Here is a 14,027-nt window from a genome sequence, read left to right as displayed (position 1 = left end):
TCTTTTTTACCGTTTACGTAAACTCGGGGAAACCCCACTCCTCCATCAGCCATCGTTTGCTAATCAGAGATTTCTTAAAGTACTTTCATCAACCAAAAACACAAGCACTGCAGCACGTCAAACTCACCCAAAGAAACTACAACTTGTGTTGGGAGTCTACGTCACGACCCAAACATTTACAAACAGCTGATGGTTGCTGGGAATGCCGGGAGTTGTAGTGTGCTACCGCCACCAGCCCTAATTCATGCGCGTGTAAAAGGAACACGGCGAGAACTACATTACCCATAAGCAGGGGTGAGAGGTGGAGCGTGCCGGGTCTGAGAGCGGCTATCGAGGAGAAGATGGTGGAATCTGCAGTCACAACGTGCACGATACTCCGTCCCAAACACTTCGAAAAATATCTACCATCTCAACCTGGCATTAGATATCGCTTACCCGGAGACAAAGCCAGATAATACACGCTGAGGAGACGCGCGGAAGTGTATGTTTTGGGACGCAGGGAGGCATCCGGAGATTAATGGTGTCGTAACGTGGTGCTGGAGTGAAGACCAAGTTGAGGGAGTATCGGGAACTAGTTAGCTGGCGGTGTCTGCAGTTTCACAGCTTTTTGGGCGGATTTCGTGGCCGTGGAGATTGACGACGAGCCCCTCGACACCTGTCTTCGAGGCTCCCTGTTTTTTTGGCGGCCATAAAAGGTTTCCTGCTGGGTTCTCCGGCCAGCCAGCCCTAGCTGCTTTGGGATCAGCCGACTGACAACATGCCACGGAGCAAAAAAGGGAAACGTGGTGGCAGTTCAGGCAAGGGTAAGTTTACCCAGTACAGGGTGAAACGTATATTTGGACTTTGGAGTTGGAGGCTGGAGCTGGAAATGAATGGTAGTGAAGCCTAAATTTAGGAAAAGTCCCACTGAACAATGTTTACATGATTAAAGCCAGTTGTGGAATAATACAAAACTACCCAAAAGTAATACAAGCTGATCAGTTAGCTATGTTTTAGACTCCTGCTTGTTTACAGTGCCTACAGTTGATGTTTATAGAGGGGAGGTGGGGGTTATTCTCTATGGAAGGTAAAGCACATGCCATAGCACATATTTTTAGAAGCGCCAGGCTGAAATACAGCCGGCCTGGGTCAGGAGGCCACATGAGCAGCTCCTGTCTGTGTCGATATAGCATGACTGATGGTCTGTAGATACCCAGCTACCAAACAGCTGTGAACAAAGTACTGTACTTTTCAACTAAGTAATAACTCATTATTGACAGCCTCCTGGAGAATGAATTAAAACGTGGGGTAAAGTAAATTCAGACATTCATATTCATATAAAAAGCTTACTCTGATTTCTGTAGTAACTCATGTCTTTAAATAGCGCTTGCTTCAACTCGAGCTTTTTTTCTAAGAAAATAAAAACTATAGTAAAAACAATGAACTTTTCATTCCAGTAACTTTCTACTTGGGGCCAAAAGCTGCAGTAATGTGAGGAAAAAAAACTCCTGCAAAGGTTTTAATAATAAATAGAAAATAAATAGTTAAATTATTAGCAGTATTAATCAAACAAAATAAATTGTTCCTGGTTGTAATTAAGACATTTCTTATTTATATTTATATACTTTTTTTAATATATTTGTATACTTTGCCCTTTCAGTGCAAGTGCAGGTCTTATCAAACTCCTGGCTGCAATTTTTGACAAGCAGCCACGTGGCTTTCCCTGCAAAGTGCATGCTCTTGGAGATGCATGCTTTTTCAGTAGACTGGACTTCTTAAGATCTATGCTCGGTTTTAGACCTTTTAAAGAATATGTGAGAAGATCATTTTAGAGGGGGCTAAGTGTTCCCTTTTTATTTTTGGCCAAGTGAAAAATCTTCATAATGTTGATGTCAAAACCTTATATCTCCTGTTTTGTATCTTAATTGTTCATGTTATTTGAAACTGCTATTTATTCTTTACATTGTGTCAATTTCATATTTTTTTAATGGACCTATAGAACTTATTTCTCCAATGATTTCCATGGGCAAGCTCCAGTTACAACAGTGACTGTATAGAATACTTCTCTAGCTAAATCCGACTTCAGCCTGGGGTGGTTGATCTTTTGGTGGTGCTTCTATATGAATAAGACACCAAGGACACTTTTTTTATTGTTTTGTTGATTCATAATTTCATTCCAGCACCTGATGACCAAAAGATGCCAAATGAGAATTAAAAAAAAAAAATAGCAATAAAAAAGATATATCATTTCTGCGGATGACAAGATCCCAGACAACCAATCACTTGTCTCTGCTGTTTTCATGATGCCAGCCAAACGGAGATGAACCTCCAAGCTATAGACTGGATTCATGTTTGTAAGCAAAGGGCTTCAAGACTGGGTGGATAATGGGTAGCAGACGTGAGCGGTGCTGAGCACTAAACACAGGGAACGGTTTGTGACTCATGTTATGAAATACTCATGTTTCTGTACCGTTCTTTTGTTACGACTCAGTGGGCTGTGTAACACACACACTTTTTCGTTTACAGTACTGTTGCACAGCACAACTGTCAGAACAGACATTCCTCAGTACTGTTAACTATACTCTGTAAATCCAGTATAACTGATACCTGATCTTAGACATCTGACAAATCTCAGGTCTGTGATTTCACTGTGGAAGACCCTCCTATTCCAAGGTTTGAGTGTTGAGTGATGTGAATATTTCTTTCCTCTTGTTGCCTGTAATAGGCTCACTTCGACAAGAAGTACTTCAGTTGCAGCTGTCAGCCAAGACTGCGCTGTCACGTCCAGGTAGCGTGACCTCTGACGTATCTGAACTCCATCATAACGCCGGCGCTTTCATTCACTCCTCCTGCGCTAAAGTGATCGGCACACATTAATGCATTTTAACCTGAACCAGCCATCGGCCGCCTCACATTCATCTCCCTCATTCTCACCTGATCTGATCTATGATGTGTAAACCTTCTGAGAGAACCTCTGCAGTGCTGATGTAAGCTCTGGATAGGAGAGGACGGCTGCAGCATCTAGACTGCCCTGCTTGATCCAGGCTGTTCTACTAAAAGACATAATTTTATTACAGCATTGGACATTGTTAAATTCCTGTCCTGGAGTCATGGGAATAATTCAGTTCATTAGGAGATCACAAATTTGGCCAGAATTCAGCATTATTTTTTTTATAAATACACAAATACAATTGGAGAAACTGGCTGCACATTATAATTACATATTTATGGCAGTATGATCCAGTACGACTTGGATCCTGTTTTACACTTGATCACTTCACTTCATTTGTTTATTGTTTATTGCGATTTTTACTGGTGTTTCAGTTGTACTGGTCCATATCCATAACCAGTCCTGATACTCAATATGCAGTAAGTGACCAGGTGTAAATGGGATCTTACAGTTTAATGATATGCAGAGGTAGACAAATGTAGGGTTGGGGTCTTGTTCAAGGACTCTTATTGGTATAGCCTACTGTGCTTGTCAGGATGGTAAATTGAACCCGTCTGTATATCGATGCTGTCCGATGAAAACCATGTATCTCCCGTTTTTGGTTTTCTATCATTATAGCTGCTCTGACCAATAAACCGATAGAAATTCTCTAAATTAGTTGAAATAAACTCTTATTTTACAGGTTTCAGAACATTTTTGACTTCACCATTTTGTCATTTTGTTTTTTCATTGGACAGCGACGATATAATAAACACCTTTTATAGTAAAATAAAGCAGTACATACAGTGTAATACCACAGAAATGCCGTCCCTTGTTAGTATAACCAATTTCATTATTCATGGTAACGGTCTGTGCAGTTTTTCTGTAACCTTCAGACCGTAGTTAATCATTAGTGGTGAGTGGAGATCTTTCTTCCAGAGTTTCAGCTCTGTTCCTCCAGCTCTAATCTGGTTTATCAGCATCTTGCCTGGCAGTTCTTGATTAGCTACATCAGATGAGCTAGTGAGAATCAATGACTTCTGTCCTGCACTAACTCTGTGCATGGTCTTTTTATTCCCAATACATCACTTTCCAGCTATTCCAGACTTATTTCAGGCATGCCATTCACATTACACTAACCTCACCGGAGCTTCCCAACTCAACCCAGCTGTGCACCAGAATGTGACGTTAGTGACGCACCTCAGAGTTTCTGTTTTGCATCATAGTTGCACTTCCTCTGATTGAGAGATCGACATCTTGCATCTAATCTCACTGGAGGCAGTTGATCTATTTCCTTTGTTACTTCCTTTGACGACATCATCATTGTAGTAAACCTAATAAATGTGTTTTGGGGGCTTTGATTATTTTTTTAATGTGATTACATCACATAATGCTCTGTTCTGCCTACCAGAACAGTTAGCGAGTCTATTCAATCTCCTGTGCTTTTGTTTAGTCTTCTGTTTTCGTTTTCAGACTGATGTGTTCCAGTGATATTTGGGTTCTTTGTAACCATGGAAACTCTTGTAGAGATTCAAGACTGGTCAAAATCTTTAGGAGCTGGAGACTTGATAAAGATTTTTTTATAGTTTTATTGTGCTGATGTTGTTTAATGTTTGTGTCTGGCCTTGTTAGCACAAAGGACTCCCCTCCTGTACGGTTTGCCCATTGGGGGTGTGTTGAGCTTCAGATCGGGAGGCCGGGTTGAACTTTGCCCCATATTGGGGCCCTGTGCATGTGCAGAGAAAGGTTCAGAGTGCTCAAGGATGGAGCGGTGTCCATATATGTGCATGCAGTTCTGTGCCAGGATGTAACGTTTCGATGTAGGATCCAAATGTTCAGAAATGTGTTGTTTAGTGTGTCAGTAGGTTGTTGACAGCTTTTCAGTGATGAGATCATGTTCGGATTTCAGCGTACACCTGAAAAGCCAGGTGTGAACACGCCCAGGATTCATTGTAATCTGATTGGCAGGTGGTGCGAGATGGCCCGAGATCTTAACCACATTCAACACCAGTGTAAACTGAATGCATCTTCTAGATCAGCATGTAATTATGCAAGCGCTGTACTTTTCCACAGAAGGAGCTGATGTCCATCGTTTTTCCTGCAAGATTGGCACACACACAGTCTTTCACTTTGTGGCGCATTATATTTAAAACGGTGCTGCTGATGCGTCCCTCTGTCACTTGGTTGTAGTTAAAGGCTTGTGTCAGGTTGTGCGTTGATGTTACACATATTTAAAATTGCGTGTTTCCAACATGCTGATTCAGACTTTGGACGTTAAAAATTTAGACTTACTTTGGCTTGATCTGCCTGAAAAGGAAAATCAGCAGATTTAATTCTGAGCTGGTTTATTCTGCTGTTGGAGTAACTGTCTCTACGGTCTCTACTTCTTTTAACCTTTGGAGCATTGCTGTAAGGATTTGATTGCATTTAGCAATAAAAGCGCTAGTAAGGTCAAAATGTTGAATGATCTACTCCCCAGCTCGCCCCAGTCATTTAAAAACAGTGTCCATCAGATTTGAATCTGAATACAGGAACTATTACTAGAATAGTGATTTTACTGGTGTTTACTATCCTGTATTAGCACATCTTACCCAAGTTGTGGGGCTGGATTATTGGGATAGGGATGGATAGGGATTGATAGATAATGAGCATTAAGAGACTCTGATAGAATTGGGGTAAACAACAAAAAAAAACTTGATCGGGACTTCCCTGTAAATCACGTCACGTATGCTTTTCTGAGCATATCATGGATCTCTTCAGTAGTTGCAGAAACCTAAACAACATGCCTCAACACAAAGCGAGTATAATTAGTTCCACTGGATTTAGTTCAAAGTATGAAGCCCTGAATTTTCTTTGTCCATTTAATTGATCAGATGTCAGACAATGTTGTGAGTTCATGTTGTGTATTGGTGTTAGATTTATAATGTAAAATGGGTACAACTACAGTCTTGGGTGACTTTTTTTACACAGATGTGATTTTGTGATTATAAGCAAAAGTGAGTGTGGTGCAGGTTGGTCCAGCAGTTGGTAGAGTGCTGATGAAAAGAAAGCTTGTGTGTAAATGACAGCGTGTCTGAGATAGTGGCTGCGAGGGACTATGAGGATTGTTAGGCTGAGGTCTTCTGTGAATGGGACTGCTTGTTCAGAACTTTCTAATGTTTTCAGGATTAAGGTGGGGGCTTGCTTTGTGTGTGCGATGGGCTATTGTATCAGGGGTCAGCTGGTTCGTACAAGGTCATGACCTTTGCAGAGAAATCGCAAATACAGACCTTTTGTTGTAATGGCTGGTTTCTCTGATGTCTGTCACTCAGGATGAGCGGATTCTTCACTTTTTGTGGCATTTTAGTGCTTTGAGTACAGCCTACTCAGAAAGACCAGTATGTTCTCGCACAGCTGCTAAGCAGAAGGCAACAGGGACAGTATACCAGCAAAGTATACCAGCAGCCTAACTGTGCAGTGGCAGTGCATGTGAGTGTGCTCACATAGGGGTGTATGTGTGTAGAGCATGGGGATAGTGTTTATATATTTATGCATACACATGCACACCCCCTACCCCCATGTAATGCTGTCCCAATTACCTTATTAATGACTCTTGATAAATACTCTGTTTAGGAAGAACAGCCCACAAAAACTCGTATCTCCAAAATGACTTATACAAGGAGAAAATCTCATGCCATTTGTCATGGTATTTTAACACCATGTAAAGAACAACTGCCTGATTTAATCTCCAAGAAGTACAAGATTGTGTTTGATAGCGACAATTTGTGCAATATTGCTACTGGGGACCCAGTCATTTATATGCAGGCAGTGAAGTACTTTGATAATATTTATAAAGCTATGCATGGTTTCATTATTTAGTTAGTTCCACTTTGTGTGACCTTTTTCTGAAAACTTGAGCAAATATTGGGCAAATCAGTAGATGGATTACTCATTTACTAACAGTTACAGCCATTCTCTCTCATGTCATGGATGTTATATAATTTTATCATCTCCAGTCTCTGTTTTTCCACTCCACCCCCACCCCCCATTAACTAACTTTATCACAACATGAGTTAAGATTCTCTTTCTCTCACAGGGAAGAATGGAGGGAGAGGGGAATCTGGAGCCAGTGATGATGATTTGGCATCAGATGTGCTCAGTCACTACAGCAGTGCCAGCGAGAGTGCCTCAGTGCTGGACGAGGGGACAGGTGCTCACTCTCACACATGCGTGTGTGTGTGTGTGTGTGTGTGTGTGTGTGTGTGTGTGTGTGTGTGTGTGTGTGTGTGTGTGTGTGTGTGTGTGTGGATTCTCTGCTCCAGAATACCTAATAAGAACCCCAGACTGAGACTGAATTAGCTGAGGGTTAATCTCCTGGAGTCAGATTCAAAACTACTTACGTAGAACTTGTGTGTGAATAAAGCACGTCATTTTCTGAAGAATTTACAGTGCGCATGTTGACATCATGAGCGTAATGGATGAGTCAGTAGCCTGGTTTGCGATCTTCAATGTGCTGTTAACAAAACGCTGCTACTTCCACTGCATACTTTTTGCCTAAACCATGCAGAACAACAAGATGTCTGACACAGAAAATCTCTAGCTGTGCACTGCATGTGTGAAAGGGTAACTCCGGATAATGTACGAACCTGAATCTACCGAGCTCAAGACTTACTGACATAAATTGGAAAGATTTACACAGTTCTATGAAGAATCACTCATAAATATTAGCCTTACTTTTAAGCAGTGTAAAAACCACAGTACACATCATGAAGTTGTTGCAGTTAGTTTTGGGGAAGGGTGATTGCTGAACTGTGTAGGATTTGAGCTCTAGGATTGAGTACAGGAGTGTGTTCTGTATTTAAACCTCACTAGCTCACACAGGGCAAATGATGCTAAACACCTAAACATGATATGTAAGAGCAGCGAGACGCATTCCGCTCTAATCCTGTGCCCTGCTGAACAGGTGAGGTGGTGGATGAACAGACCGCTCAGGAAGAAACGGAAGATAAACTGAAACAGTGCATCGACAACCTGATGGACAAGAGGTGACACACACACACACACACACACAGACCCTAACCTGCTGCTAAAAGAATAATGTGTGGAGACATTTTTTATTAACCTCACGCTGCTGAAACTCACTGAAGCACTCTGTCTCTGTATTTAGTGCAAAGACGCGTCTTGCGGCATTGACGAGTTTGCGCTCTGCCTTCTCCTCCCGAGTTCTGTATGAATTTCTACTGGAGAGACGCCTCACCATCAGCGACTGCCTTGAGCGGAGCCTAAAGAAAGGTGGGCACTACAACGGTGTTGTGATTTTGACATGGGTACTGTGTTAAGAGCTTGTGGAAAGATTTACACTAAAGCTTACATTTACATTTATGGCATTTAGCAGATGCTCTTATCCAGAGCGACCTACAAAAGTGCTTCCCTATTTACCCAAGAATAACCTCAGCTAGTTTGAATAGACTGATAATTCAAAGCTAGCTCTAAGCTCAGACACTACTAAACACAAGTCGATAAGGAGACCATAGTACTATTCACCCAAGTACTCTCTGAAGAGGAGGGTCTTCAGTTTGCGTTTGAAGACAGCGAGTGACTCTGCGGTTCGGACACCCAGGGGAAACTTATTCCAGCACTTCGGTGCCGGGACAGAAAAAAGCCTGGACGCTTGTCTTCTGTAGATTTTAAGGGATGGTGGGTCAAGCTGAAAGGAAGCCAAACAGGATGTTGTTTAGATGTTCATACTTTACTCATTGTTATCTAATTATAATCTAATTAGATGTAATTAGCTTAGCCACATGTATTCAGTTTTGGGAAATGTGTAAAGAAGATTTCTCTATTTTCTCATGTTTACATTTACAGCATTTGGCTGACGCTCTTATTCAGAGCAACTTCCATTTAAATCATGTTACACTGGTCTGGAAATGTAGTGTTAAGACTTTTCCAAAGGAATCTTATTTGTGTAGCATGGTATGCTGACCAGCAGGAAAATTGAATCACACTGTTGTTATCCACTATGCTACACCAACTGTACGACACTGCATCTGGGTGTAGTTACGGTTGCCAGCAAGGCCAATTGTACTCTTTCAAGGCCCTGGCTGACGATGGCTAGCAGCATAACCGGGATTTGAACTAACAATCCTCTGGTCATAGAGGTCTCTCATGCTCTCTATCTCTCTCTCTCTCTCATGCTCTATCTCCAGGTGGAGGGGAGGAGCAGGCTGCAGCAGCTACACTGTGTGCTCTTCTCTGTGTACAGCTGGGAGGTGGGGTTGAAGGGGAGGAGGGCTTTAAGATACTTCGTCCCATCCTCAGCTCCATCCTGATTGACAGCTGTGCTAGCCTGTCAGCTCGTCAGAGTGTGAGTAGTGTACCGAATATAGTTATTTTGGTGTATAACGAAATGTACACAGTCTCTTTAAATGTGGGCAGTCAGCTTGGATGTGGGTGGTGTATTACTGGTAACTTCCTGTTATCTATAGGAATAAACAAAAATATGTTTCATAGGTAACAACAGTAGGGGCAGCCAGCATTTTTTTTGTACCAGCTTTTATTTTGTTATTGAGGAGAATGTCATATAGTGTCTGAGAATACTTCAGAACTTGAATATGAGATTTGTGTGATTTTGTGCAGTGCTTCCTAGTAGAGCTCATAACTTCAATGCAGAGCTACACTGTACACCCCTTTTACTAAATGCATTGAGCTACTTTAAGATGCACCCATTGTTGACACAGATGTGCAGATGCACACACACAACTTGTCTAGTCCTTGTAGAGAAGTGTTCCTAATGGAATAGGACCCTCTGGAGCAGATACACATGAACCTGTTGGCACCGTGCCTAATGCTAAGTGTGGGCTAAAGGGCTGTGGAGCAGTGGTATAGTGTTCTCTGGAATGATGGTGCTTTATCCAATACTTTTGGAATAAGAGTTTGGAATAAGGTGAGATGGTGCTTACCTAACTTCCTCATTTCAGTAACGCTCTTGCTGCTGAAAGCGATCATATCCTCACAGCCGTGCTCCAGAATACAGTAGAAAGCCTTCCCTGGACAGTAGAGGCAGTGAAGAAACAAGAAGCAGGTGTCCCAGTACTTTAGTCCATATACTAATTTAGGATTTTTTGCTGAACAGTGATTATTTTTTTTTGCATCCTTCATTTTAAATGTGTATCATAATATTTAGTCAGATCTTAAGTATGTTTTTTTTCTGGCCACTCTAGTGCGCTCGTGCGTTGGGCATGTGCTGCTATGTATCTGCGTCAGACGACATTGATGTAAGTATTAATCTGACCAGGCTCATTCCCTGTGGATGGGTTGTGTACTAGTTGTTTGTTCGACAAATGTCTCTAATTCACATTGTATTTCTCAGGACTTGTTGAAGTGCATGGGGCATTTGGAGAGCGTCTTTGTCAGTGCATACCCGCTGGCTGATGGTAGCTTACCCTCTGTGAAAGCTGGAACTCCAGCGCTCCACAGTGCCGCCCTACAGGCCTGGGCGCTACTCTGCACACTGTGTCCCACCTCCCGCATCGAAAGCATGGTTAACTAGTAAGTCTCTCTCATAAACAAACACACACACACACATCCTTGCAATCTCTTATACATGTATATGTGTACTCAGCCATTAACCGCAAACACAGCACTGTTATTAGCCTGACTAAGCTTCTTGATTTTATCTCCGCCCACCTCAGTCATTTGCCACGGCTGCAGGCTTGTTTAGACAGCAGCGAGGTGAACTTCAGGATTGCGGTGGGTGAGACCATTGCTCTGCTGTATGAACTGGGACGAGACATTGACGAGGTGAGAGAGTTCTCTGTAATTGAGCACTTTTAAATAAAAAAAGACCTACTAGCATAACATGACACACAATAGCAATAACTGTCCACCTGTTTCTGGCTGACTTTGCATATTTTGATGTTGTGCATTTATTGTGTTCTGTTACAACTTGGAGCTTGAAGACGGTATTTGCAGTGGTCTGTGAGAATATGAGGGTCATGAAGTGTGTTTTCTTGTAGGAGTTTGAGTATGAGGACTGTGACACGCTGTGTGAGAATTTGAAAGGTTTGGCCACAGACGGCAACAAGCATCGGGCCAAGAATGACCGGCGGAAACAACGTTCCATCTTCCGTGAGGTCCTGCATTACATTGAGGTATGTAAGGGTATTAGAAAAAATTAGTAAAGTCCATTCCATTATAGTGTGATAGTTAGGATTAACATGGTCAACAAGGTCATTGCAGGTAGTTGGAATTGTTCGAAGTGGAGGTGACCGGATCTAGGATCTGACCATAGCCTAGGTGAAAAATGTCCTCGGCCAGTAATTATCCAGCTGCTTTCTGTTCTGTGTGTGTTTAGGAATCATGGAAATGCATTACTGTAGTTTTCTTTTTTCCTCTCTATTTAATGCAGAGTGAAGAATTCTCAGACGAAAAGATTCGCTTTGGGGTTGAGATGATCTACATTGATGGCTGGATGCGTCGCCGAATCTATGATGCCTTTAAAGAGGTGCTGGAGTCTGGTGTCAGCCACCACCTACAGGTAAGAAGGACTCATTGTCACCTGTCTTTTAAACTCACTGTTTAATCATAATAAAATGCTTTAAAATAAAATAATAAAATGCTTTAAAAGTAACAATGTAGGGCAGTATGACACTATTGTATTGTATCGCAATGCACAATATACGCTTATGAGTATATTGTGGATATTGTCAGTACTTGCAGTATACTGACCAACTGATGCACCAACGTTTCATTAGAGAGCGCTATTAGTTCTGTTAAATACTTAGTATGGGAGAGTATTTGGATTGCAGTTTTTAACATTACCATGTTGCCCAGCTCTATATCAACATACTAATGAATATACTGTCAGGTAAATGTTTTAGTTGATTTTTTTTTTAATGTGTGCTTAAATATTCTTGATCATTAATTTATTTAAATTAAAAGGTCCAAAGTAAGTTACTATACTAATAGTAAAAATCTGTAATATTATCTGTAAATAATAATGTCCTTCAGAGGTTTTGACTTTTATTATTTATATTGTACATATATTGCTAAAGTGTTTACTTTTTATAACTAAGTGTCTTGCTGTCCCTTTGCTGCTGTGACACTGTGAATTTCCCCACTGTGGGACTAAGGATTATATTTAAACAAGGTGTGCATAGCAGCTTAGTGTTCAGGTAGAGAGAAACACAGCTCATGTCCAGAGAGGTTGTTCCAGTTAAACTTAATCTCACTGGTTGTGTGTAGTTCAACCCACTGCTGAGAGACATTTTTGGACTTGGCGCTCCTCTCATTCTGGACTCTTCCGTCAAGGCCAGCAGGATCTCCCGCACAGAGAGGGTAATCTTTCAACTTTAACCTTCACAGATATGACCGGCCGTCACATTACAGTGGCCAGACGGCGTTAGTTTAAAATGCAACAGTTTGCCGTTTGCAGTTGTGTTCTTTTACTGCAGTCCTGCTTCATTGCTGTCTGTTTAACCTTTCTTTGCAGCATCTTTTTAACTCTGCTGCGTTCAAAGCTCGGACGAAACTACGGAACAAAGTGAGGGACAAGCGAGCAGACGTGATGTAAGGAAGCTTTATGTCCTGATGATGGTGGATGAAGGATGAGGAGGTTCAGAGAGAGAGAATGAGAGAGAGAGGAACACTACCCCCTCCTATCAGCTCACTTGAAATGATTAAACAGCGACTGCCAAACCAGGGACTTGACAATGCAAAATGTGTGTGTGTGCGTGTGTGTCAGGATGAGTGAATGTGTGTATGGTGTGTCAGTTTTATTTAACATTACTGAATGAAATAATAGGAAACCTAAAATGAATTTTGCAGTAAGCAGCATCCCCCTATTAAGGTTTATAAGATGTTACGACAGGTGGACTGATGGCTCAGGGCAAGCTCTGTTAGTTTGCCTTATGGTCAGCAGGGGGCAGGTGACTAAGTGACAAGCAAAAACGAAAAATGCTGCTTATTGCTCCTTTAAACAAACCGCTTACTATTCTACCTTTATAAAGACCTCTTGTATGGCTGTGTTCAGCTTTTCTGTTAATGTATTTTACTTTCTAATTTATTGAGAGTTTTGGGAAACAGAAAAGACTTTTTAACATTTTGAAACATGAGCTATATACACATCAACAGAGCGGGAAACGGCCAAGGACACGAGACTCTTTCTAGTTTTTCTATGTATATTTTATACACAGACTGGCCGTGCATCTCCAATTGAAACATGGGAATGTATGAAAATGTGTAGAAGAAGAATAATGATGATTTATATAAAGGTCTCATTTCACTGCCAACAAACCATCTCTTTCTCTCATCCAAAAGCTAACTTTTGGTTTGTGTGATTTGGCTAAGTCAACCTGAATGGATTCTTCAAACTCCATTTGGAAAACTGATTCTGGCACATTTTATTACACCAAATGTAGACTGGAGGAGAGAGATGATTAGATGCTGTGTTGAGTAGTAATACGTTTTTAAAGGAATGCCTCAACCTTTTTCTGACTGATTTCTCACAAGTGTTTCATTTACAAGCATTCGCCTGTAAAAGAAACGCAAAAATCCATGACTTGAAACAAACTCCTAATAGGAGCCAGTGGCCAGGTGCTAAAGCAACATGTCAGGTTATTGTCCGTGGTAATTAACCTCATGATCCAGATGCAGCAGATAAAGGTTAGGTTGGAAAGCATTGGAGTATTCCTTTAAGAAAATACTTTTGGGCCCGTTCAAACACCTGAGGAAGGCTCTCTTTTCTATTAGAGCTGATCAACTAACAGCGTGGATAGGACAGAGCCGTTTGCATGGTGCAGCTGTTATCTACCCTTTCTTTGTCATAGAAGGTTTTGGAATCAAAAGGCCTAGATATGTATTATCTAAACAAATAAATAAATAAAGGGATAATTAAACAGTTTTGCAATTAACTTTTCTTTGTGTAGGTAGATAGATGATAGATTTAATGGGTAATTATATAAAGGCCAAAATGTTGAATTATCCCTTAAAGTGTATGAGATGTAAACACTTCTGCACCCAAAGGGTAAAAAAAACATCCAGTAAATGGCTTTCAATAAAATGGTGAAAATTTGGAAATATCCTTGTGTGATTCTGATCATTTTTCTTTGACCTTTGTGTTTTTTTGGGCTTGGAGCCTTAA

The 14,027-nt window shown here is 41.2% G+C and overlaps 1 protein-coding gene across 2 annotated transcripts; it reads left to right on the top strand.

Annotated features, from left to right (window-relative positions):
* The first annotated feature begins 309 nt into the window (after positions 1-309).
* On the top strand, positions 310-13,965 carry ifrd2 (interferon-related developmental regulator 2). 2 transcript variants are annotated; one of them, XM_072681548.1, is made up of 13 exons: positions 310-803; positions 2,705-2,767; positions 6,984-7,097; positions 7,851-7,932; positions 8,055-8,179; positions 9,094-9,251; positions 10,108-10,161; positions 10,257-10,435; positions 10,579-10,687; positions 10,903-11,037; positions 11,295-11,423; positions 12,131-12,223; positions 12,378-13,965. In XM_072681548.1, the coding sequence occupies exons 1-13, from the start codon at positions 758-760 to the stop codon at positions 12,456-12,458; spliced, it is 1,368 nt and encodes a 455-aa protein (XP_072537649.1). In that variant the 5' UTR covers positions 310-757; the 3' UTR covers positions 12,459-13,965. The 2 variants fall into 2 exon arrangements, with proteins under 2 accessions (XP_072537649.1, XP_072537650.1); XM_072681549.1 differs by lacking the exon at positions 2,705-2,767.
* The last annotated feature ends 62 nt before the right edge of the window (positions 13,966-14,027 follow it).

The sequence above is a fragment of the Salminus brasiliensis genome, chromosome 6 (assembly GCF_030463535.1).
Source record: "Salminus brasiliensis chromosome 6, fSalBra1.hap2, whole genome shotgun sequence".
NCBI classification, from domain to species: domain Eukaryota; kingdom Metazoa; phylum Chordata; class Actinopteri; order Characiformes; family Bryconidae; genus Salminus; species Salminus brasiliensis.
The sequence above is the reverse complement of the archived record's forward strand: the minus strand, read 5'-3'. Positions and strand labels throughout refer to the sequence as shown.